The sequence below is a fragment of the Psilocybe cubensis genome, chromosome 9 (genome assembly GCF_017499595.1).
Source record: "Psilocybe cubensis strain MGC-MH-2018 chromosome 9, whole genome shotgun sequence".
Taxonomy (NCBI): domain Eukaryota; kingdom Fungi; phylum Basidiomycota; class Agaricomycetes; order Agaricales; family Agrocybaceae; genus Psilocybe; species Psilocybe cubensis.
This window is the reverse complement of record NC_063007.1, coordinates 1,880,166-1,905,100: the sequence shown is the minus strand read 5'-3', so window position 1 is coordinate 1,905,100 and position 24,935 is coordinate 1,880,166. Positions and strand designations below refer to the sequence as shown.

Here is a 24,935-nt window from a genome sequence, read left to right as displayed (position 1 = left end):
GAAATGAGCCGGACGGGTCCATTTGCATCCCGTGTATTGCAAGCAGACGGATCCGCTTGACCCGTGTTGTGCTGTCAGACGGACCCATTCATCCATCCGCTTCTGTATTCCGACAAATATCCGCCTTGAATCGTACATTGGATGACCGTTAATATATGTAATAAGGTGTATAGATTATACTGGCAGCAAATTTCTTTCCACATACCCTGATAGTATGGATTATGCCTTTGAGCTAACCCAATCCCTCTCAAACTACATGAAGGCAAAGATAGCTAGTCGTCTTTGGCATGCAGAACTGCCTAATCAAATCCGGGAAAACTTCAGTGCTGAGACCATGTTTGAGTGCAATCTAGCTGTGGAGGTGATTTTGCAGGCATTTGAAAATCAAGGTATGCAATCAATAAGCTTTGAAAATTGAGATTAAATAATGTGTGAATGGCAGAATATACGACGTGGGATGCAGAAGAATATTTGACCCATCTCAGCGCACGTTGCACGGGTCAGAATTCTGCCGTTGAGGCTCGCCTGAAAGACCAGTTTCCTCCGGTGCATTCCACGTTACAGTACCAAACCCTGCCCGGAACTGTAATCGATAGTGCAGGCAACATATTGGTGTGGTACCTGCCAGGTATTTTGTCAGAGACAAGGGTGGTGAGTTTTAGAAACGGACCGATTAATTCCTATATTATGCGTTCTAAAGAGTAACAGGAGAGTGTGTGGAATTCATTACGGGATATTGAAACAATGATTCACAAGGCGGCACCTTTGGCCACAAGCTGGAGGGTCAATGACAGTTACTTTCGACATGAGCCAGGTTGGCTTCAACCTGGAAATCTTAACTTTTCCCCGGCATGGTTTCAGCAAGGCCATGAGGTGAGAAACTTGTTTGCTAAGTATTATACTGCCTCATATTTTCCTCAGACGTCCAACCCGCTTGAGGTCTCCTTGGACTTGTGTAATCCTATTGGACAGGAGTTTATACGAGACATGATGACATCTTCGGCTTTGCTGGGAGCCATCTTGAGCATTATACACCCCGAGCAGTACCGGGCGGGAATAAAATTTCTTCAACGGCTTGCTGCGGAACCGGAGTTCGTCCATAAGGCCGAAATATTGAAGCAAATTCTCACAATATGGAGTTCGCCCTTTGGAGTCATGACCGCCATCAGCAACCGAGATACACCGTACCATCGGGATAATGGGTCATGCTACTCATGGTACGATTTTTTGATGCCACTTGGGAAGGGTGAACACGGACGGCTTGAGCTTCCTGGCCTTGGACTTCGGTACAAGTATGATCCCATGACCCTTGTTGCAATTACTGGCAGGTTGCTTCAACACGGCGCGGTGTGCGAGGGAGATAGGGCAGTCATAGTCTATTACATGCGTAGGAATGTATTTAAAGAGCTGGGAGTCCAAGAGGCGGGATGGTCTACTACGTACGATCTTTTTGCAAATTTACCGGCCACCAACACTTTTGATTTTGAAATATGATCAGTTTTTGACTTGGAAGTTGGGTTTGGGGAAGATTTTTTTATATTTCCAAAACAAAACGGTACGAAAGCTACAGAACAACCAGAATTCTCTGTCCCAGGGTGTTTCCGACGCGCCCGCGCTGAGCTCTTCCAAGGTTACCGGAATCATCGGACTCCGCCGTCGTATTACCGGCGGAAAAGGCATCATCCGCCTCCTCTTCGATGTCCTGTGCGAGAGGTGGGCAACTAAGATTCCTCATCCCAGGGTGTTTCCGACACGTCCTCGCTAAGCTCTTCCGAGTTACCGGAAGCATCTGACTCCTCCGTCGTATCACCGGCGGAAGACTCCACATCCGCCTCCTCTTCAAAGTCCTGTGCGAGATGCTCTAAAAACGTAGCTGGTGTAGAGGATTCAGTGGTATTGGACGTACTATCAATATCATCCTCTTCTCCCGGGAAAACAGGTCTTGACCTTGCGTTAAAAAGGAAGGCATTGCTGGTGTGTGCATTTGACGGAGGGCTGACGGAACCGGGAGTAGGCAGAGTATCTGTTGGGAGATGAATATTTGCAGTGTTGGAGGGTGGCGAATGATACCAGAGTGGATGAAAAGGTAGTTCCTTGACGGCAATAAAAGAATAAAAAATGTCGTTGATGTAAAATGAAGCGACTTTGAGCTTTGAGACCTCGAAGGACCGGGCTTGAGCCGTTATAGCGCCCCAACTGTCAGGAGAAGGGTGAACGGGATGCTGAAATTTGTATTTGGCTGAAAGCCCCTTGCCGTTAGAGAACGGGTGCTCCTTAGAGTCAATCCACATCTTCTCCAATACAGAATATCTGCCCAAGGCGGCCGAAGAAGTAGTCACTGCTTTATGGGCATTTTTCATTTTGTCCGCCACATTCCGGCGCAGGTGAGCCAACTCCCTCATTACGCCCGTTAGGATAGGCTGACCGCAGCGGGGACAGTAGGGCGGTCTGTGGTCAGAAATTGCAATTGGGGATGTTTCATCCCGCGTGTTTGCAACACGGGTCGGCGGATTGGGTTTCCCCGTGGGCGGTGAAAACGCGGAGCCGTGCTTTCCCGTCAACGCGGATCCGTGCTTCCCCGAGGTGGGGACGGATGTCCGTTCAGCCGCCTTTCCCTTGCCCTTGGGATTGTTTTCCTGATTTCTTGGAGGCCCAGAGGTAGATGAACTTGCGCCCTCCTTAGCTTCTTTCCTCTGATTATTTAGCCGGAGTACCTCTTGTTGGTATTCAGGCAGAACCACCTGGTGGGAAGGACGCAAATCAGATATAATCCACAGCAATAAAAAAACATACCTTGTTCCAAAATTCTCTTGCTTGCGATTCAACGGTAACAAAGGCAACTTGCCACTCATCGCCTTCAGCAAATCCGTCCCTCCACCAATATCCCCAGCTCTTGGTCTGATTTAAAATTTCATCATCTTCCCATGCTGACCAGCTTTGATTTAGAGATTCAAATAGAACAGCTCGATGGTGGGGAGTTCGGTTCAAAACGGCATGTACGCTCTGATTGAGAATTTCTGATATAAAAAATGGAATATCGACTTGGAATCCATTGACATAGCAGTATCCGAGTACTCTCAGCAGTATAGCCTGACGACCAGTTCTCAATACAAGATATAATCGTTCAAAATTACTGTCTTACCACCTCCAGGTCGAGCAAATACATCCATTTTTGGCGACGCACGGAGGAAACAGAGTCTCCGTTTGCAATGAACAAACGGTATCCGGCACGGATCCGTGCACCACAAACATGGACATGAACTTTGGCCAGAGCACGTCGCTCATCATAGGTAAGGAGATGATGTTCGTCCTCGACAGGAGGTTTAAAAAGCCGCGGTAAGTGCATGAATTCAACGAGATGGGATACAACAAGAATGTTCAAAGAACTGGTTAATCTGTAATTATAAATCTCCACACGGACGGATACTCTGGGTTAATTTGACGGAAGACCTTATCCGCGGCCCGCCCCAGATCATTCCACATGGCAATCTGCTTTTGAGCATTTGCCCTGTGACCAACTAACCTGTCAGGAACAAAATCATGCCGTGCACGCCATGTCTTTGCCATATACACATAAAATCTGACAGTCCATTCCATTTCCTTTTTTGTCAAGGCCAGCTCCTCTTGCCATCTATTCCTCTGAGCTCGCGCGCGGAGCCAGTTTAGCCTAAAGACTAAGAAGCCCTTGAGAAAAAAATTAGAAATACAAATAGCAGTACTCACACTCATTAACGTATAATTGATTATCATTGTCCAGGCCCTGACGGGATCTCCAAATCCAACTTAGACGGTCCGAGCTTCCTCCGCGAATGTTCGGATCCGACACGGCATTACTATGCTTGCAATCATGGACTTGCAGAATGGGATATTGTTTCCGAATATTATCCTCGTCTCGCACGCCAGCAGATAAATAGATCATCTTCTGACGGTTTGTGTTGTAGAGTCGCCGGTGCAATTTCCAGGAAGCATTCAAAAGCTTGACGCCATCCCAAGCACGAGTCCCCATATAGACGGAGTCGGCGGTCCGAACCTGATATTTATACTGCCAAGAAAGCTGGATCAAGGCTGACCGGACCGCTTCCAGACAGTCCTCTGCGTGGCCATGTCTTATTTGAAGTTCAAGTTTGCGAAGCCCTTTTAAAATGAGGTTTGTTCCCGCGTCAAGGCCGTCAAAGAAATCTTGTTTGACGGCGGAGGGAAACGGAAGCGGCTGTCGTTCCGGATCCGCGCGGGTAATGTTGACATTTCCAAGATCAGGATCGTCGTTGTCACTGACTTCATAGTCAAGTATGGGAGCGATGTCCCCTTGAATATCCTCCAAGACATCTTCGCCCATGAAGGTCATAGCGGATCGACAGAAGGCTTCAACGCGGGTCCGCATGGAGCGACGTTTATTGACCAAGTCAAGTTTCTGCGCGGTGGAAGGATGCTTTCCGAGCTTTCTGACATGGTCCCTGAGCTCCAATCTAAAAGCATGTTAAATTCTGTAGGATGCAATTGAAATAATCGTACTGCGCTTGCTCCAGTTTTAAGCCGGATGATATCCATGCTGCCTTTCCAGTAGCACCATTAGATGTAAGTTCCATATTTGAAAGATGCAATTCAATTTCTTGGCGTCCAGCGGCCGTTTTCACTTTGCTTGCCATTACCTTGCCAACAGCGTCGGCCACACCTTGTTCTCGGTCCGCTTCTGCTTTTGAAATTTCATCTTCCCAAGTGTTGATGAGCCCGGAATCTTGTTGATCCGTGATACCCCTATAAAATCGGTCTGTGATTCCGGACTGTTCCCGTGCCCGTTTGAACTTTGCAGCAATTGTTGCAGCCATATTAATGGTCTTCTTCCAGTTGGAATCCCCCATGTGGTCGTCCAAAACCTCTGCTCGATGGGCAGTGGTAGCGGAACGTGTACTCCGGGATGTGTCATTTAACACGGACCACAACGGCTCCAGGATTTCTCCGTCAATGATTCCCACACCCGGGACATAGGTGGATGCGTAGTTGTAAAGACATTCCGTCTTGTGCCCGTGGACGTGAAATAAACCAATTGCAAAAATCATTTTAACAGAAGGTGGCCAATGCATTTTTGTGGACTCTGAGAGACGCCTTGCCAAGTTAACGCAATATTGACAGTTTATATCGTAGATTTCCAAATGTTTTGTGATTCCCTGTGTGTTGGTAGTTTCCCTGGCCTGAGTCAAAGACCAATCCATGTGCATCTGCTTTTCGCCTTTGTCAAAATCGACAACGCTGGATGGACAGAAGCATCCGTGCCTAGCGCAAGCGTGTGCCCCAATTCCACGTACTCTCTTACCCGGGCTGACTCTGTTTTCAGCTTTCTGGGCGTGGTAGTTATGACATGTTTGTTCCTGATATTTTTTTACACGGAGGATAAGCCATCCGCCGTGGAAGATTTTTTTGACACGGAAGGGAAGCATCCGCCGTGGAAGATTGTGACACGGAACGTAAGCATCCGCCGTGAAAGATAAATCATGGTAGATAACGCACCCGTTTATAACGTGGAGCAAGAGAAATTGCTTCCTTGATGTGCTCCTTGTATGGGCCCGGAGCAGTCATGTATCCTTCTCCAACGCTCAACCAAACATCGTCTCCCTCGTTTTTCTGATTGAGGTGATCTGCTTTGAAATTACCATCTGCAACATAACTACGTATGTACAGATTGCTATTTGCTGTTAATTGCAGTCACCCTTGAAGAATAACTAAAACTTGCCTGTCAGCATCATCAATCCAGGTATCAGGTAGGTTTATTCCAGGCTGTGGACAGGCGGGGCAGAATAAGGCCAACTTCCCTCTCCTATCTTCAACTTTGGGATGATCCTCGGTCCGCGTCATTTGTGGTGCAGGCGGACCATCTAATCCGCCGTGTCCCAGAGACGGGTCCGTTGACGTTCCGACTTCTTGAGACGGACTATCAGATCCGCCGTCAATTGGATCAGATACATTAATACCCATCCTCTCTGGTGATGAATCATGGCAATGATGATAGTAAGGGACCACCGCTTCTCTTGTATGCCCTTCTCCGTATTGTCGTCTCAGGACAAGGTCCCTGTATTCTCTACTAAGCCTTCTCAATTCACGATAGCGGTTCAGCACCTTTTTTGGAAACGCTGGCGAAGTCAGTCTTCGCAACTTTTGGTAATACTGATAAGCCGACGTTTTGCACTCGAGGTTGTCCATCCGAAAGTCCTCAAGGACCTCAACTGTGAACACAGTTTGAACGTTTTCAAAGCTGGCTGCAAATAATCCCATCTCCAGATACTGTAAATCGATAGACGGAAGGCGGACGGACCGGCATGTGCATGTTCGCACGGGCAGATAATGGACTCCGGAGGTGTGCACAATTGCCTTGAAAGGAATTCCATTGTTGTCTGCTGCCTTTGGACGAGGTTGGTCCAGATAGGTTGTATCGACTTCCTCGAATAGATCATCGTCTTCATCGTCTCCATCGTCCAGCTCAACCAAATGGGGTACCTCCGGGTCCGCCAGAAGCTGAGCCGTAAAGGATTCTTGGTCATTGCTCGCAGGAAGCGGATCCAGGTCCAATCCGTGTTCATCCTCAAAGATGGGCGAATTGTTTCCGCCGTGCCCATGACTCCCGGATGAATTGTTTCCGCCGTCGCATCCTAGATGGCTCGGATCCGTGGGATAAGGACACCGCTTCCCATTATGACCCAAATACAACTTGACACCCACTTCCCACAGAGCTCCCGGACGGAAATATAGACCCGTCCACTTCTCAACGCGGTGGAAAGGTGTAAATTGATGGTTTCTTCGCAGGCATTCAGAACACAAAATTCTAGAGCCAAAGCATTGGCAACATCTCCACACTCCAGACATTCCTTGACATTGCTGACACCGTCCATTCAGATCCGGATCCGGGGCTTCTCCTCCAATCATTGTTCCAAGATACACCTCTCGTTTCGGGAGCCATTCCCTCAGGTAATCATTTTGAGACTGGATAGGTAAAGTCATCCTGATCATTCTACTGAAAACATGTTAAAACATACCTTTCCTCCCGTTCTGTCGTCATCTAGCTGTCTCAGGTTATCAAGTACCTGCTGATCAGTTAGATCTCCCGGATAATGAGGTATTTCTTCTTCCAGAATGTTGTGTTCATGGTTTTGGAAAGAGTAAGTCGTTGTTTGAGGGAGGTTTGTTGATGATGATTCTGCAGGAAGTTTGTGGATCCTCGGCCGCCCTCTCTTTCGTTTCTTGGCCCCACTAGACCAGGAGGCCTCCCGAACATTGGGAAACTCCTCATCCGATCCCCTATCAGGTACTTTCTTGAAGCCCATGGATGTTGGAAACAAAGAGTCTGACAGCCTGTGAGCGCAGATCTAAATGTAGTATAACATGTTTATTTCTGTAGATAAATTTCCCTCAATTATGCCGTTTTAAAGAGGAGAAAAATAGCTTTCATATGATCTATCTTGCAGCATATTTGGATGAGTGAGTGAAATGTTATGAACAAAACTTAATCCAGAGATGCACAAAATGGACGTGATCCCATCATAAATGTACAATATGATGCAGAACGACCCTTTCAGAACCACACTTTGGAGTGTTTTTGAAATATCTTTTCACTGGCTGGCCCCTCATTCCTCCGGCGTATATCATATGAAAGATATTTTTAATAGCTACCGAATGACATTTTTTGTAGAATGTGAATCCTCGTATTTAAGGAGATATTCTCAATATACTAGAAAATGTGTCAAAATGAGCTCACTGGGATCATTATATTTTTTGAAAAAAATTATGCATTTGAATACCTCTCATGGTCTCTGAGATGACTGCCGTTTTGGGTTTCACAAGTTTTGGGTGAGAAGACGTGAATTTGAATTTTGTGTTTCTGTATCTTTACAGCCATCTAACAAGAATTTAAAACCTTGTAAGATTATCTTTATATAAAGCGCTAAATGTTTACAAAATTTCATGTTTATTGATTGAGTGCAGAGGGAACTATTGCAAAATCATGAGGTCAATGTATGTGACAGCGACCAGCATGCTTTGATCATCGTGGCTGACGATGAAGCGGGATTACCTGATTGGGAAAAATATGACATCACATCATTCATTTAGTATGATCGGAAGCTTATTTTATCTCCGTATGACGTGAGATTTGACTAGATCACACAGATACTCATCGATAAGCTACTTGTTACATCGCTGCAATTATGCCCACCAATGCATCCCCCGACGCGGATCCGCTTCCTTCCACCGCAAATGCCACAACCCACAACGGACCCAGAAGCGGACAGACGGCGGAGGGTGACTTTCCGCCGGAAGAATCAAATATATGGACCACAAAGGAAATGCGCGTGTTGAAAAAGCATGTACAGCCCTACAAAGATACATCAAAGTCATCCAAAGCAGACTACATACAGAACACTGTCATACCTGAGCTGCAAGCTACATGGGATCACAGATACTCTAGACGTGCTAGGAAGGAAGATAAGCAACTACACAAAGAATGGAAGGTGAAGAAGCATGTGAGCTCGTTGTTTCTTTGAAAATTTTGTTACACACATAAACCATCACAATAGCGAATTTTTAATTGGTTTAGAAACCATGCGTCAAATCGAATTGGTGTAAAATTGGAAGGATTGAACTCCCGTATAACCTTTCAGACGGTATTCCGTGAGGAGAAGTCGGCAGAGATTGACTCCGAGGTTGCGCTTCTATCAGGGAATGCTGCTCGTGGAAGTAAAGATTGGATGAAGTTTTATCAACAAGGACGTAAGCAGGTTGAGGCCAGATTGACTCAGGAGGAGCGGGACAGGTTCATGGAGATCCTCGAGGAATGGAATAAGAAAGGTGTTTCAAAATCAATGAAGGCAAAGTGAGTCGGTGGAACTTGTTTCCGCCGTCAATCTGACATCTGCAGGACTGCTGCCAGGCAAGGCAGAAAAATACTTCGACAAATGGAGAAACTTAAGTGGCAGAGAATGGGTATGAGGTCCATTACCTTTGAGGGGCATTATGATATTGAGGGTAAAATCGAATACTCAATGTAAGTGTTAAACACGGCATGAACAAGTTCCGCCGTGAATGCTTACGGCGGAAACTTTATCCGCCGTAGGGTGTTTACGGCGGATAAAGTTTCCGCCGTAAGCATTCACGGCGGAATAATTTGGCCCGTATTAATGTTGACTGATGGGCATTGAAGGACCCAGACAAGCGATCTAGCACTCGACGATGTCAGAATTCCTTCTTTTGGGCAACTCTTTCTATCCGAGTTGGCCGCTTTTCGCAGAGCGTTTGTTCAATACCTCGTCCACATTTCAGAAATAGAGAAGGGTGTGGCCAATCCAGCACTGCCAGATGCATCGTTTCATGAAAAATCCCTCAAGTTTAGCAGCAATGGATTTCCAATAGTACCTAGTCCTATCTATGGCTCAACTGGGAGAGAAGTCGCTTATGCGCAAAAGTCAATTATTAGAATTTACATGAACAAGGTTTATGGTGTGTAATTTGTCTATGTCCTCAACAAACTTGCTAACTATGTATACAGCTTTAGCCAAGGATAGGCCTGGTTCAAGTGTTCCTTGGGATGCTCTTGAAAGGCGTTCTGCAGAAATGATTGATCCAGAGTATTGGCCAAGTTCAATCCCCGTGACGGATCCGAGCCGGCTCCGCCTGGAGTCAACTTCTGCAATTCTCAAGCTATGGAGGGACCGTCAAGCGCAAGGAGACATCCCCTTTAAATTCTCAAAGGTTTTTGGAAATGGCTATGACATTATGGAACCTCTCTATCCGTCCAACTTGTTTGACGGCCTAGAAGCCCACCCGATACCTCCACCTCCTGCAGCCATAACCAAACGTCGGCTGAGGCAAAAAGCTATACGACTTCAAACCCAATCTTCAAGCGACTCTGAATCATCCAATCTGTCAGAGTTTGATAATGGACGGGGTAGTCCGGCATCCGCGATGCCACGCACTACTGCCAGATTTGAAGTCACGCCAGAGACGGATGAGACTCCTACCGACGCACCTTCAAGATCTAGCGAGCCACCCTCTCTACCAAGTAGATCCAGCCCAACAATTGTCAATCCATCATCCAGCCCAACTCCAGAGGTTGAGGAGGCGCCTCCCAAGCCAGCTAGAAAGATTATGCCAAGAAAAAGAACAAAGCCATATGTCGGAACGGCGGAAATGGACGGACCCGATGAAGAGAGTTCTGTACCCCCCCCAGTTAAGCCAAAACCAACTAGAAGGATTCAACCTAGGAAAAGAACAAAGCCCTACTCAGATCCACTTAACACAGTGGAAGAAGATGGAGTCCAAACAGGAACAACCCAAGACACGGATAATACACGGGCCGGCAGGGACGTGACTTGTGATGCCTTTGTGGAGACAGTAACAAGTCCAGATACGGATGAAACACGGGCCCGCAGGAATTTGACTTCGGATGCCTTAGCACTTCAGGAAGCAAGTCTGCTTGCTGTAGCAGGTAAAAGACAAAGAAAAAAAACTTTGAAAGCCTAGCTGTTGAAGTAGATTCATGATACCTATTGAATGTGATGCTTTTTATTCTTATCTTGATGTTTCTCAAACATGTTTTCACACAAAATCAAAACAGAAAGCGGGGTTCATTAAAAATCATCAAGTGCTACTTTTTGGGAGAGGTATAAAACAGATGAGCACATGAGAGTAAAAACTATATACAGTCCAAATGATGAAAAAATTGTATAGGGATGTGAGCAATGTAATATATGACAGGCAAAAAAGGAGACCAAAAAAAAGTTACAAAGAATTGAAATACACTACTTTTTTTGGGCCTTGGATTTTTTGGGCGAGCGCGATGCTTCAGCCAGAGTCGTTTCCGCCTTTCGCTTTCGTCCAGCCCTTGTCTTTGTGGCTATGTTCGACGCGGGCAGCGTGGACGCCACGATCTCAACATCCTCCTCCTCCACAATTTCAACCTCGTCGCTGTCCGAGGGATCAGACAACTCCGATGAGTGTCCATTCCCGGATGGCCCAGCCTTGGAGGATGGCTTAGCCTTTGACAATGGCTTAGCCTTTGAGGATGGGCCGGCCTTTGACGATGGCGCGGCCTTTGACGATGGTGCACCCTTTGACAACGGTGCGGCCTTTGACGTCAAACTTCGAGGACGTGGAGCTGGGAGAGGGGGTGGTGGAGACAGGGAAAGGATGGGCGGTACCGGTGGGAGCGAGGGTCGGCCAGCTGGGGGGGGCAAAGGCGCTTCCGGAGTCGAACCGGGCAAGAATAGCGCTGTTGGTGGCGCAGACACGGCAGGGAGGACGGGTGCGGGTGGAGGTGGGGGAGGGGAAGGGAGGACAGGTGCTGGCGGTGGTGGAGGAGGGGAAGGGAGAATGGGTGCTGCTGGAGGTGGAGGTGGGGAAGGGAGGGGTGCTGGCGGTGGTGGTGCGCTTGGGGATTGTGGCACAGAGGTGGGTTCACGGGTCCGCGACGGACCCGATTCTTGTTCGACCTCCGTCTTGGAGGGTCCTGCTGCCTGTTTGGGGGCGGGATTCCTTCGTTCATCCTGCTCCAGCAAATCGTCGACCACATCTCGGACGTGGTTGATCCTCTTGGTGATGTCGTTGAACATCGTGACGGAAAGCGAGGTGCTTCCTGCCACTTGTTCTTTGGCCATGGTCCATTCGGCCTTCACCTCTTGGATGCCGTCCTCGATGCTCTTCATCCTGTTCTCCACCGCCAAGTTCGTCTCGGCAAACGTCGCAATCCGTGCATTAATCGCCGTCATGGACGCGGATAACCCGTCCAGCCGTTCCATGATTCTGCCTTGGCGCTCAAAGAGCTGCACAAGCAGTTCTCCCACATCCTCGGGGAACGACCCTTCCCCGGCCTTCCCCTTCGCCGGAACATCTTCTCCCTCCTCCAACTTCAACGCCTCCCCATAGCTTCCCAGTGGCGTCGTCAAAAATTGACCCACGAAGGTGTTGCGCCCCGGGTAGAAGCTGCAGTGGATCTTGCGAGACTTGCAAGACTCGCAAGATTGGTGCTTCACGGGGACGAGAGGCTCAGTGCCTGTCTCCCCCTTGACATAGCATGGCACCTTGAATTTGATGCATGCCGTGCACCTTTCCACCATGTCCACCATCCCCTCTGGCACCTGGCGCACTTTCTGGGATCTCGACCGCGCCTTCCTGATGGGGGGGACATCGTCCTCGGTGTCCTTCTTTACGGAACGCGTGCGCATCTTCCGGGTGGGGGTGGCAGTGGGGGTGGTAGGCGGTGCCCCTTTGTTATCGCCTTCGTCGTCCTCGTCGACGTCCGCGTCCGCGTCTTCGTCCGTGTGGCTTCCTATGATCGCCTTGCTCCTGAATTTCCCCTGCTTGGACTTCGCCAATCTTTCCAGCTTCTCCCTGTACGCTGGGTGACCGGGCATGTTGGAGGCGGTAATGTGGGGAATAATTTCCCCCTTCTTTGTCCGTGGGCCCCTGTAATCCGCTGGAGCCAACTGAATGGACTCCACGGGGTCCGCCGCTTTCCGTTTGCCCTTGTCTTTGTGGGCGTCTGTCACGGGTCCGTCTTCCACCGGGGGTTCGACTGCCTTGCCCTTGCCCTTCTCGGCCCGTCTCTTCTCCGTCTCCTCCTTGTTCCTCTCCTCGTCTGTCTCCTGCTCCTGCTCCTGCTCCTGCTCCCTCTTCCTCCTCTCCTCCGCCTTCTGCCTCTCCTGCTCCCTGGTCCTCCTCTCCTGCTCCCTCTTCCTCCTCTCATCCTTTCTCCTCTCCTCCACCTTCTGCTTCTCTTCCTCCCTCTTCCTCCTCTCCTCCTCCCTCTGCCTCTCCTCCTCCTCCTCCCTCTGCCTCTCCTCTTCCTCCTCCCTCTTCTTCTTCTCCTCCCTCTTCCTCCTCACCTCCCTCTTCCTCCTCTCCTCCACCCTCTGCCTCTCCTCCTCCTCTTGCTCCTCCTTCTCCCTCCTCTTCTCTTGCTCCTCCTCCTCCCTCCTCTTCCTCTGTGCCTCCTGGCCTTCCTGGTAGGCCTTGAAGTTGGCGACTTGATGTTTGAGCGTCGCCCAGTCGACCTCAAACCTGTAGATGTTCTCGCCGTCCTTGCCCTGGATGACTTTGTACGAGTAGACAACGGGGCTCGCAACATAGTCAATGAGCCGGAAGCGGGCGGCGTCCCTGACATGCTCCTGACACAATGGAACCTATTGGAATTTTTTTTTTTTTGTTGAGCAAGTCATGATCTTATAAAATTGAGAACTTACCAAGTCCCTGTAAAGCTGCTCCAACTCAGCGTTGAACGCGCTTTCACCGTTGCGGTAGCACTCGGTAAACTTTTTTTCCCAGTCAGCGAGGCGTTGGGCGAAGGTGGCGGTGGTGGAAGATGAAGCGGCCATTGAAAAAAGCGTGTTTTTATGGGGGAAGACGCGTTAAAGTGGTGAGGCACGGTAGAACGTGAGGGTGGTGATCGTGGTTGGAGTTAGTCTAAAAAAAGTCTAAAAAAAAGCGGTCCCGCAAAACAAAACCATACACAAACATGTACAATCTGAGTCATGTGATTTCTTCACCAGATCCAGTTTGTGCAAAAGTTGCTAAGTTCGATACACGGGTGAATCTATTTCCGTGTCATGGAGAATCCTCGGATAGTATTGTATTCCGTGAGATATATAAACAAGCCCACCCAGTTGCACTTTCTGGACTGTATGTCCTCCTACAACTTTATTCCCACCTCTAGCAAAAATTCCCCCATTGACTACACCAGTCTCAACAATCTTACCAGGCTTCTTGAAAAACTGAAGGAACCTCCTCCCGTAAAACCTATAAAATGTAAGACTAATGGCATTAATTCAAGTAAATTTTAATTGATTTCTGAGCATCAGCAATGTCTTCAAATATTAGCAACTCTAAGGAAAGCAAACGCACAGCAAGGACGGATGACCTGGCTCCGCCGCCAATGCCAGTCATTCCAGATAACCTGGCTCCACCCCCTATGCCTGTTATTCCAGATAACCTGGCTCCTCCCCCTATGCCAGTCATTTCATCTAACCTGGCTCCGCCCCCTATGCCAGTCATCCGGAAAGACCTGGCTCCGCCGCCAATGCCAGTAATTCCAGCTAACCTGGCTCCACCCCCTATGCCTGTCATTCCAGCTAACCTGGCTCCGCCGCCAATGCCAGTAATTCCAGCTAACCTGGCTCCACCCCCTATGCCTGTCATTCCAGCTAACCTGGCTCCACCCCCTATGCCTGTCATTCCAGCTAACCTGGCTCCACCCCCTATGCCTGTCATTCCAGCTAACCTGGCTCCACCCCCTATGCCAGTCATCCGGAACGACACGGCTCCGCCGCCAATGCCTGTCATCCGGAACGACACGGCTCCGCCGCCAATGCCTGTCATCCGGAACGACACGGCTCCGCCGCCAATGCCTGTCATCCGGAACGACACGGCTCCGCCGCCAATGCCAATCATTCCAGATAACCTAGCTCCTCCCCCTATGCCTGTCATTCCACCTACCCTGGCTCCTCCCCCTATGCCTGTTATTCCAGATACCCTGGATCCTCCACCTATGCCTGTCATCCGGGATGATGTGGCTCCGCCGTTGATGGCAGCACATGTTTCATACACGTCTGTCGTCGACAAAATCATTATGGACTCTCGTCCAGCTATTTCCTCTGAGAGGAAGCAAGGTCGCTATTCTCCACCCCCTGAAGCATGCCACCTGCTCCTTCAAAACCCTTATTTTCGAACCTACGGCAGGTTTGATCCCATGGGCGGCTACCCCGGTTCGCCTCCCACCCAGTCTGACATTGAGTTCGAGGATGTGACAGATCAGACGGCATATTTTAACCCTCCTTTTCTATATGTATGCACTCAGATATTACCAAGCACTAGATACTGACAACTATTTTAGAATTATACCGAGCAGCAGCTACGGGCAACATACGACCAAATAATCGACAGTTCCGTCGGCGACAATAGTTATGACAGCAAGGTCACAACGTTTAAGAACCTCCGCCTGCATCAGCTGCAGTCAGAAATTCTGACTTATAATGCGCTGGAGGAAATTGACGCTGGGCTGGCAGGGATTGAATCGAGTTTGGAAAAGCATTTGTATACCGGTAGAGATGAATAAATTATTTTTGGAGCCCTTGTGCTCATTGATTCGCAATACCTCTCAAATATCCCTCCCTCTCTGGGAAGATACGGGTCAAATGGGTCCGTCTGACAGCACAACACGGGTCAAGCGGATCCGTCTGCTTGCAATACACGGGATGCAAATGGACCCGTCCGGCTCATTTCCGGCCCGTGTTTCTTCCGTGTAGGTAGACGCGCGGATCCCGCAGGCCACCCGGCGGCTCCATTTAGCGCTAAATGGCACGTCATGTACGCTATGATTTGCCAGGCTAAATCACACGTACATCACGCTAATCTCCTAATTAGGTAGCGGGAGTAAATCCACCGTATGTCACGTAATATCCTTATTATTAAATCTTAGGTAATGTACGTTATAAATAAACTGTCTTATGTGGAAGAAATGGGTAATCTATAATACTGCAAAAGAGAATCCTGATTGGAAGAACGGGTTAAACGCAAAAAGTTTGAATGCAATGAATGTATAGAAGGCTGAGAATCAGAAGTGGGAAAATCAAGGGGCACATATATCCGGGAATCCACTGGATCCGTAATCTCCATTGACTCTCCAGACATAGCGATATGAAAAAATTGGGTCGTTAAGAAGTCTAGAGGTGTGCCTATGCTCGGTTTCTGAAAAATCCGCCTAGGCGGGGCTCATAACCTGTCAGACCTATGCAATGACACGAAGCTCAGTGAACATCTTGGATGAACGACTATGGGATTGGTACCTATGCAATGACACGAAGCTACATAGGTTCTATGTAAGTAGCTGGTAGGTCATAAGTAGGTTAAATCTCACCTCAGTGAACATCTTGGATGAACGACTGAGGAAAGGGAGAGAAAGGAAAGAAACCAAATGTATACTAGTGAGTCACGTGTCTAAGGGTAGGTCATGAGGAGTCTAACATAAATAAGAATAAACAAGCTGTAGCATTGTGTGAACCTCAAATCTTTTTTGGGTCTCTCAAACGCAACTCAAATGTTGTCCAAATGTTTTTGGGTCTCCCAAATTTTACCGAAATGATTTCATTAAATTTAGATTTTGATAAAACATTCATTCTAGTGAAGGATTTGTAGCCTTTCAAAATTGCGAGTCTCTACTTAGTCGATATAAAAGGCCATTTGCGCCTTGGGGCCTTTGGGCGTCCCCAAATGCCTTACTAAGGCATTTGGGGACTTGGTCACTTTTGCCGATGGAGCTTACAAACACTCTATAATATCCATTCACAGCGGAAATTTATACAAGCACTTTCTACCAGTATTTATAGCCCCAAATCCGCGTTCAGAAATATAACACGGTAAAGAAGAGTTTGGAACCGACACAATTCTGCATATTAAGTGATTTTGACTACCGTAAAGATCCAGTTGACAGGTTGCTATATTTAAACTTCTTGAAGAGATTCAGGAGGAGTAGCAAGATTTCCGAACCACGCACTCTTCACAAGCCCCACTGCTACCTTTTTTAGATATGATACAATAGTATGCTTCAGCGGTGACAGCTCTTCTTGGTGTGTTCATTCAGGGAAACTAGAGTAATTGTAGTACACATGCACACTATTCGTAATCTGAAACATCTTGTATAGGCTGTTTTACGCATATGTTTGAATAAAATCACTCAAATCCACATATAGAAAGACCATAAAGGCTGCTAGGATAAGAGCGAGAGACAGTATTTAAAGGACAGGATACCACGCAAGATATTCACCACCTGAGCATTTATCACTTTATCTCAAATGGTTAGTGTCATGATATGATTTCCATGCATTATGAAGAGATAGACATCTCCTACAGATGGTTTCAAGCAGGTTAATTTCGTTATCAATGGTCGCTCTTCAAGTGGCATCTGTGCTAGCAGCACCAGCTGAGTCGCTGGTCGATAGCTTGGGTGTAAGTTGTGGTGTATTTAATGCCACGTTTATAGTACTAAGCAGTTTGTCGCTAGGCTAAGAGGAGCGTATTTGAGCTCTCTGACGATCTTGTCAGCACACCTGGCGGGTTTTTCTTAAGATCCAAGGTCCACGCTGTCCCGGAGGGCGCTCTGGTCGCTCACGATAAAGATGTCATTCACATAATTTCCTCAAATGGGACAACACTCCATACATCAACCTTTACCCCAAGCAACGGAGTTGGTTGTCATAATATCTCGCCCGCTGCTCGTCGCTCAGCACAATTTAAAGAGGGCTACGTTGTGACGCCTTCTTGGCACAACACGGGCCCTAGTCCCGTTGCATCTTTCACGACTACCTGGAAGGTCCCACCCATCCCAGAAACTGTTGATGGACAAATTCTTTATCTGTTCAACTCCATCGAGCCCAACACCTTCCAATCCGTTATTCAGCCTGTGCTCCAATTCGGTACCACACCTGCTGGTGGAGGCGACTACTGGGCTATCGCATCTTGGTTCGTTGTAGGCTCAGATGTGTTTTACACCCCTCTCACCCAAGTTTCCCCCGGACGGTCACTCACTGGAGTTATTACGCTGCAACAAACAATGAAGGACCTGGATACCGGTAACATAACCGGGTTCATTTACAACTCTGTTTTTAAAGGAGTTCCTATCTCGTCGTTGACAATCTCAGTGGGCGATGAATTGACATGGCTTCAAGAGTCTTTGGAGATCCACGGCCCCACTCAACCCAGCAAACTTCCGCGAGGAAAAACAGTAATGGGTTCTATCAACATCATGAACCAGGACGGACAAATACCCAATGTTACATGGTCGCCTTGCAACTTCACTGGAGTAACAGACACTGCTGATGGATTTTGTTGTAAGTATAATGCGCAGTGGTGGTAAAAGATATCGATTCACGACGTAACTATACACCTGTACCTACAGTAGCTACGGAACCTGTAGTAGAATGATCTAGAAAAAATATGATAAGATAAACTACAATAGAAAGATAATGACTTAGCGACGAAGTCGCTCGCCGACTATCATTCCAACACTCCCCCTTAGTCGGCCAAAACTCCCAACTGCAAAATGAAACCGTCGTGTGCAACTCGAGGTAAGGCCTTCGTAAATATATCCGCCAAATTGTTTGAAGTGTTGATGTAAACAGTATCGAGCGTCTTCTTCTCCACCAAGTCGCGTAGGAAATGAAATGCAATGTCAATGTGCTTCGTACAGGCATGGAATTCTGGATGATGCGCAATCGAAATGGCTGCCGTATTGTCGGTAAAGATGGTTGACGTCGATGGAATGTGGAAACCGAGCTCCGTGAAGAGTGAGCGGTGCCATAAGACTTGCTTCGCCGCATGTGTTGTGGAAACGTATTTGGCTTCAGCGGTTGAAAGTGCAACCGTATTCTGTTTCTTCGAGCTCCATGCCACAGCGCCGCCTGCTATAGTAACCACATATCCGCTAGTCGATTTCCGATCGTAGTTTTCAGCCCAATCGGCGTCGCAATAAACATTGAGATTTACGTCCAAAACTTGCGAATCGCCGCCGTAAGTGAGTTTGTGATTGCGCGTGCCCTTCAGATAGCGAAATATACGTTTGACAGCGGTCCAATGAGTCGATTTCGGCTTGCTGGTGAATTGCGCGAGTTTGTATACCGCAAACGCGATGTCTGGACGAGTTCCGAGTGCCAGATACATGAGCAAGCCGATGACCGTTGCATAACTGAATCCTAAACGCGAATTAACCTCCTCCTGACCGTCTCCATCCTCCCGAACACCTTCATCCTTATCCAATTGCACGTTCGGGTCCATAGGCGTCGAAACGGGGTTCGCGTCTTGTAAACCAAACTTCTCAAGGAGTTTGTCGATGTAGTGTGCTTGCGAGAGCGAAATGTAATGGTCCTTTTGCTCAAGCTTGAATCCTAGCATCATCGAGGGCTGACCCATCGATTTAACGTCGAATTTCGAGCCTAATTCACGCTCCAGCTGGTTGTTGAGCGAGTCGTTCGTTGAGAAACTGATTATGTCGTCCACCCAGGTAACTAAAATTGTAAAATCGCCGTTTTCAGCTCGACGGATGTAGCAGCAGTAATCGCTCTTGAGTTTCGTAAAACCGAATGAAGTGAGAGCGTTATCGAGTTCATGGTTCCATACGTTTCCTGCCTGCTTGAGACCGTAAAGCGAACGAATGAGACGGCATGCCTGACCAGTGCCATCGTCATAACCGGGTGGTTGGACCATATAAATCTCCTCCGAGATGTAACCGTGCAAATATGCACCCTTTATATCGAATTGACGCATCTTGAGATTGTGTACGGCCGAATATGCGAGTAGCGAGCGTAGCGTGTTGAATCGCATGACTGGTGCAAATGTTCCGTCCTCGCTGTAGTCTGTACCAGGTCTCTGAGAGCATCCCTGAACGACTAGTCGGGCCTTGTACTTGATGACGTTCCCGTTTTTGTCCTGTTTCTTCGCGTAGACCCAACGGCATCCAACCAGTTTCCTTCCATCCGGAATCTTCATCATCTCCCAAGTACCCATCCGTAAAAGCGTCTCGATTTCTTTGTCCATAGCTGCCTTCCACGCAGCTGCCTCACAGCTTTCCAAAGCTTCTTCAAGTGTCCGAGGTACGTCCGATTCGCGCATGGCGAAGACACGTTCCGAATCGTCTAAAATCGCGCCCCACAGCTGTTCTTTGACAATGTTTGCTTGCTCCGTTGCTGTAGACTTTGCGCTCGAGGTCTCGGTCGATTTTGTAGCGATTTGTGGTGCGTTTGGAGTCGTTTGGGATCGTGTAGTCGGTAAACGAGCATTCGGGTTGTTTGCCTTCTTGTAATCGATGAAATTGTGTTCACGAGCTGATCGACGTATGCTGGGCTGTGGAATCAATGCTGTAGACGAAATAGGTTCGTTCTTGACGGTTTCTGGCTCGTTTTCGCTGGATTTAACGTCTGTCGATTTGTTACGCTCCCCCTCAGACGATAATCCAGGAATTTCGACGTTCTGCGGCGTTTCGTTTTCGTTAAACGATACGTTTCGCGATGACTTCACTGTGCGCGATTTGGGATCGTAATAACGCACAGATTTCGAGCCTTCATTAAAACCAACGAATACCTTCTTCTTCGACCGTGGCTTGAGCTTCGAAAGCCCCTTCGTCTCGTCTCACATAAGACAGTTTATTTATAACGTACATTACCTAAGATTTAATAATAAGGATATTACGTGACATACGGTGGATTTACTCCCGCTACCTAATTAGGAGATTAGCGTGATGTACGTGTGATTTAGCCTGGCAAATCATAGCGTACATGACGTGCCATTTAGCGCTAAATGGAGCCGCCGGGTGGCCTGCGGGATCCGCGCGTCTACCTACACGGAAGAAACACGGGCCGGAAATGAGCCGGACGGGTCCATTTGCATCCCGTGTATTGCAAGCAGACGGATCCGCTTGACCCGTGTTGTGCTGTCAGACGGACCCATTTGACCCGTATCTTCCCAGAGAGGGAGGGATATTTGAGAGGTATTGCGAATCAATGAGCACAAGGGCTCCAAAAATAATTTATTCATCTCTACCGGTATACAAATGCTTTTCCAAACTCGATTCAATCCCTGCCAGCCCAGCGTCAATTTCCTCCAGCGCATTATAAGTCAGAATTTCTGACTGCAGCTGATGCAGGCGGAGGTTCTTAAACGTTGTGACCTTGCTGTCATAACTATTGTCGCCGACGGAACTGTCGATTATTTGGTCGTATGTTGCCCGTAGCTGCTGCTCGGTATAATTCTAAAATAGTTGTCAGTATCTAGTGCTTGGTAATATCTGAGTGCATACATATAGAAAAGGAGGGTTAAAATATGCCGTCTGATCTGTCACATCCTCGAACTCAATGTCAGACTGGGTGGGAGGCGAACCGGGGTAGCCGCCCATGGGATCAAACCTGCCGTAGGTTCGAAAATAAGGGTTTTGAAGGAGCAGGTGGCATGCTTCAGGGGGTGGAGAATAGCGACCTTGCTTCCTCTCAGAGGAAATAGCTGGACGAGAGTCCATAATGATTTTGTCGACGACAGACGTGTATGAAACATGTGCTGCCATCAACGGCGGAGCCACATCATCCCGGATGACAGGCATAGGTGGAGGATCCAGGGTATCTGGAATAACAGGCATAGGGGGAGGAGCCAGGGTAGGTGGAATGACAGGCATAGGGGGAGGAGCTAGGTTATCTGGAATGATTGGCATTGGCGGCGGAGCCGTGTCGTTCCGGATGACAGGCATTGGCGGCGGAGCCGTGTCGTTCCGGATGACAGGCATTGGCGGCGGAGCCGTGTCGTTCCGGATGACTGGCATAGGGGGTGGAGCCAGGTTAGCTGGAATGACAGGCATAGGGGGTGGAGCCAGGTTAGCTGGAATGACAGGCATAGGGGGTGGAGCCAGGTTAGCTGGAATGACAGGCATAGGGGGTGGAGCCAGGTTAGCTGGAATGACAGGCATAGGGGGTGGAGCCAGGTTAGCTGGAATGACAGGCATAGGGGGTGGAGCCAGGTTAGCTGGAATGACAGGCATAGGGGGTGGAGCCAGGTTAGCTGGAATGACAGGCATAGGGGGTGGAGCCAGGTTAGCTGGAATTACTGGCATTGGCGGCGGAGCCAGGTTAGCTGGAATTACTGGCATTGGCGGCGGAGCCAGGTCATCCGTCCTTGCTGTGCGTTTGCTTTCCTTAGAGTTGCTAATATTTGAAGACATTGCTGATGCTCAGAAATCAATTAAAATTTACTTGAATTAATGCCATTAGTCTTACATTTTATAGGTTTTACGGGAGGAGGTTCCTTCAGTTTTTCAAGAAGCCTGGTAAGATTGTTGAGACTGGTGTAGTCAATGGGGGAATTTTTGCTAGAGGTGGGAATAAAGTTGTAGGAGGACATACAGTCCAGAAAGTGCAACTGGGTGGGCTTGTTTATATATCTCACGGAATACAATACTATCCGAGGATTCTCCATGACACGGAAATAGATTCACCCGTGTATCGAACTTAGCAACTTTTGCACAAACTGGATCTGGTGAAGAAATCACATGACTCAGATTGTACATGTTTGTGTATGGTTTTGTTTTGCGGGACCGCTTTTTTTTAGACTTTTTTTAGACTAACTCCAACCACGATCACCACCCTCACGTTCTACCGTGCCTCACCACTTTAACGCGTCTTCCCCCATAAAAACACGCTTTTTTCAATGGCCGCTTCATCTTCCACCACCGCCACCTTCGCCCAACGCCTCGCTGACTGGGAAAAAAAGTTTACCGAGTGCTACCGCAACGGTGAAAGCGCGTTCAACGCTGAGTTGGAGCAGCTTTACAGGGACTTGGTAAGTTCTCAATTTTATAAGATCATGACTTGCTCAACAAAAAAAAAAAAATTCCAATAGGTTCCATTGTGTCAGGAGCATGTCAGGGACGCCGCCCGCTTCCGGCTCATTGACTATGTTGCGAGCCCCGTTGTCTACTCGTACAAAGTCATCCAGGGCAAGGACGGCGAGAACATCTACAGGTTTGAGGTCGACTGGGCGACGCTCAAACATCAAGTCGCCAACTTCAAGGCCTACCAGGAAGGCCAGGAGGCACAGAGGAAGAGGAGGGAGGAGGAGGAGCAAGAAAAGAGGAGGGAGAAGGAGGAGCAAGAGGAGGAGGAGAGGCAGAGGGTGGAGGAGAGGAGGAAGAGGGAGGTGAGGAGGAAGAGGGAGGAGAAGAAGAAGAGGGAGGAGGAAGAGGAGAGGCAGAGGGAGGAGGAGGAGGAGAGGCAGAGGGAGGAGGAGAGGAGGAAGAGGGAGGAAGAGAAGCAGAAGGTGGAGGAGAGGAGAAAGGATGAGAGGAGGAAGAGGGAGCAGGAGAGGAGGACCAGGGAGCAGGAGAGGCAGAAGGCGGAGGAGAGGAGGAAGAGGGAGCAGGAGCAGGAGCAGGAGCAGGAGACAGACGAGGAGAGGAACAAGGAGGAGACGGAGAAGAGACGGGCCGAGAAGGGCAAGGGCAAGGCAGTCGAACCCCCGGTGGAAGACGGACCCGTGACAGACGCCCACAAAGACAAGGGCAAACGGAAAGCGGCGGACCCCGTGGAGTCCATTCAGTTGGCTCCAGCGGATTACAGGGGCCCACGGACAAAGAAGGGGGAAATTATTCCCCACATTACCGCCTCCAACATGCCCGGTCACCCAGCGTACAGGGAGAAGCTGGAAAGATTGGCGAAGTCCAAGCAGGGGAAATTCAGGAGCAAGGCGATCATAGGAAGCCACACGGACGAAGACGCGGACGCGGACGTTGACGAGGACGACGAAGGCGATAACAAAGGGGCACCGCCTACCACCCCCACTGCCACCCCCACCCGGAAGATGCGCACGCGTTCCGTAAAGAAGGACACCGAGGACGATGTCCCCCCCATCAGGAAGGCGCGGTCGAGATCCCAGAAAGTGCGCCAGGTGCCAGAGGGGATGGTGGACATGGTGGAAAGGTGCACGGCATGCATCAAATTCAAGGTGCCATGCTATGTCAAGGGGGAGACAGGCACTGAGCCTCTCGTCCCCGTGAAGCACCAATCTTGCGAGTCTTGCAAGTCTCGCAAGATCCACTGCAGCTTCTACCCGGGGCGCAACACCTTCGTGGGTCAATTTTTGACGACGCCACTGGGAAGCTATGGGGAGGCGTTGAAGTTGGAGGAGGGAGAAGATGTTCCGGCGAAGGGGAAGGCCGGGGAAGGGTCGTTCCCCGAGGATGTGGGAGAACTGCTTGTGCAGCTCTTTGAGCGCCAAGGCAGAATCATGGAACGGCTGGACGGGTTATCCGCGTCCATGACGGCGATTAATGCACGGATTGCGACGTTTGCCGAGACGAACTTGGCGGTGGAGAACAGGATGAAGAGCATCGAGGACGGCATCCAAGAGGTGAAGGCCGAATAGACCATGGCCAAAGAACAAGTGGCAGGAAGCACCTCGCTTTCCGTCACGATGTTCAACGACATCACCAAGAGGATCAACCACGTCCGAGATGTGGTCGACGATTTGCTGGAGCAGGATGAACGAAGGAATCCCGCCCCCAAACAGGCAGCAGGACCCTCCAAGACGGAGGTCGAACAAGAATCGGGTCCGTCGCGGACCCGTGAACCCACCTCTGTGCCACAATCCCCAAGCGCACCACCACCGCCAGCACCCCTCCCTTCCCCACCTCCACCTCCAGCAGCACCCATTCTCCCTTCCCCTCCTCCACCACCGCCAGCACCTGTCCTCCCTTCCCCTCCCCCACCTCCACCCGCACCCGTCCTCCCTGCCGTGTCTGCGCCACCAACAGCGCTATTCTTGCCCGGTTCGACTCCGGAAGCGCCTTTGCCCCCCCCAGCTGGCCGACCCTCGCTCCCACCGGTACCGCCCATCCTTTCCCTGTCTCCACCACCCCCTCTCCCAGCTCCACGTCCTCGAAGTTTGACGTCAAAGGCCGCACCGTTGTCAAAGGGTGCACCATCGTCAAAGGCCGCGCCATCGTCAAAGGCTGGCCCATCCTCAAAGGCTAAGCCATTGTCAAAGGCTAAGCCATCCTCCAAGGCTGGGCCATCCGGGAATGGACACTCATCGGAGTTGTCTGATCCCTCGGACAGCGACGAGGTTGAAATTGTGGAGGAGGAGGATGTTGAGATCGTGGCGTCCACGCTGCCCGCGTCGAACATAGCCACAAAGACAAGGGCTGGACGAAAGCGAAAGGCGGAAACGACTCTGGCTGAAGCATCGCGCTCGCCCAAAAAATCCAAGGCCCAAAAAAAGTAGTGTATTTCAATTCTTTGTAACTTTTTTTTGGTCTCCTTTTTTGCCTGTCATATATTACATTGCTCACATCCCTATACAATTTTTTCATCATTTGGACTGTATATAGTTTTTACTCTCATGTGCTCATCTGTTTTATACCTCTCCCAAAAAGT

At 49.2% G+C, this 24,935-nt stretch overlaps 8 protein-coding genes across 8 annotated transcripts; 6 read left to right on the top strand and 2 right to left on the bottom strand.

The window, feature by feature from the left end:
• Positions 1–214: 214 nt before the first annotated feature.
• On the top strand, positions 215–1,494 carry JR316_0010033 (uncharacterized protein; the record flags this gene model as incomplete). The annotated part of the gene is made up of 4 exons (XM_047895710.1): positions 215–389; positions 443–651; positions 709–873; positions 922–1,494. 4 exons carry the CDS (start codon positions 215–217, stop codon positions 1,492–1,494), a joined length of 1,122 nt encoding a protein of 373 aa, XP_047745429.1.
• A 227-nt stretch (positions 1,495–1,721) lies between these two features.
• Positions 1,722–7,313, bottom strand: JR316_0010032 (uncharacterized protein; the record flags this gene model as incomplete). Its single annotated transcript, XM_047895709.1, is given in 10 exon segments — positions 1,722–2,741; positions 2,794–3,090; positions 3,143–3,395; positions 3,422–3,508; positions 3,524–3,674; positions 3,724–4,466; positions 4,513–5,015; positions 5,506–5,662; positions 5,705–6,972; positions 7,026–7,313. 10 exon segments carry the CDS (start codon positions 7,311–7,313, stop codon positions 1,722–1,724), a joined length of 4,767 nt encoding a protein of 1,588 aa, XP_047745428.1.
• An 879-nt stretch (positions 7,314–8,192) lies between these two features.
• JR316_0010031 (uncharacterized protein) lies at positions 8,193–10,503 on the top strand (the record flags this gene model as incomplete). Its single annotated transcript, XM_047895708.1, has 5 exons — positions 8,193–8,507; positions 8,562–8,857; positions 8,903–9,028; positions 9,185–9,480; positions 9,530–10,503. The coding sequence occupies 5 exons, from the start codon at positions 8,193–8,195 to the stop codon at positions 10,501–10,503; spliced, it is 2,007 nt and encodes a 668-aa protein (XP_047745427.1).
• A 278-nt stretch (positions 10,504–10,781) lies between these two features.
• Positions 10,782–13,352, bottom strand: JR316_0010030 (uncharacterized protein; the record flags this gene model as incomplete). Its single annotated transcript, XM_047895707.1, has 2 exons — positions 10,782–13,160; positions 13,221–13,352. 2 exons carry the CDS (start codon positions 13,350–13,352, stop codon positions 10,782–10,784), a joined length of 2,511 nt encoding a protein of 836 aa, XP_047745426.1.
• Positions 13,353–13,837: 485 nt separating this feature from the next.
• JR316_0010029 (uncharacterized protein) lies at positions 13,838–15,088 on the top strand (the record flags this gene model as incomplete). The annotated part of the gene is made up of 2 exons (XM_047895706.1): positions 13,838–14,818; positions 14,867–15,088. 2 exons carry the CDS (start codon positions 13,838–13,840, stop codon positions 15,086–15,088), a joined length of 1,203 nt encoding a protein of 400 aa, XP_047745425.1.
• Positions 15,089–16,911: 1,823 nt separating this feature from the next.
• Positions 16,912–17,952, top strand: JR316_0010028 (uncharacterized protein; the record flags this gene model as incomplete). Its single annotated transcript, XM_047895705.1, is given in 3 exon segments — positions 16,912–16,977; positions 17,033–17,858; positions 17,876–17,952. 3 exon segments carry the CDS (start codon positions 16,912–16,914, stop codon positions 17,950–17,952), a joined length of 969 nt encoding a protein of 322 aa, XP_047745424.1.
• A 4,260-nt stretch (positions 17,953–22,212) lies between these two features.
• On the top strand, positions 22,213–23,925 carry JR316_0010027 (uncharacterized protein; the record flags this gene model as incomplete). The annotated part of the gene is made up of 2 exons (XM_047895704.1): positions 22,213–22,344; positions 22,405–23,925. The coding sequence occupies 2 exons, from the start codon at positions 22,213–22,215 to the stop codon at positions 23,923–23,925; spliced, it is 1,653 nt and encodes a 550-aa protein (XP_047745423.1).
• Positions 23,926–23,928: 3 nt separating this feature from the next.
• On the top strand, positions 23,929–24,783 carry JR316_0010026 (uncharacterized protein; the record flags this gene model as incomplete). The annotated part of the gene is made up of 1 exon (XM_047895703.1): positions 23,929–24,783. The coding sequence occupies one exon, from the start codon at positions 23,929–23,931 to the stop codon at positions 24,781–24,783; it is 855 nt and encodes a 284-aa protein (XP_047745422.1).
• Positions 24,784–24,935: the final 152 nt, after the last annotated feature.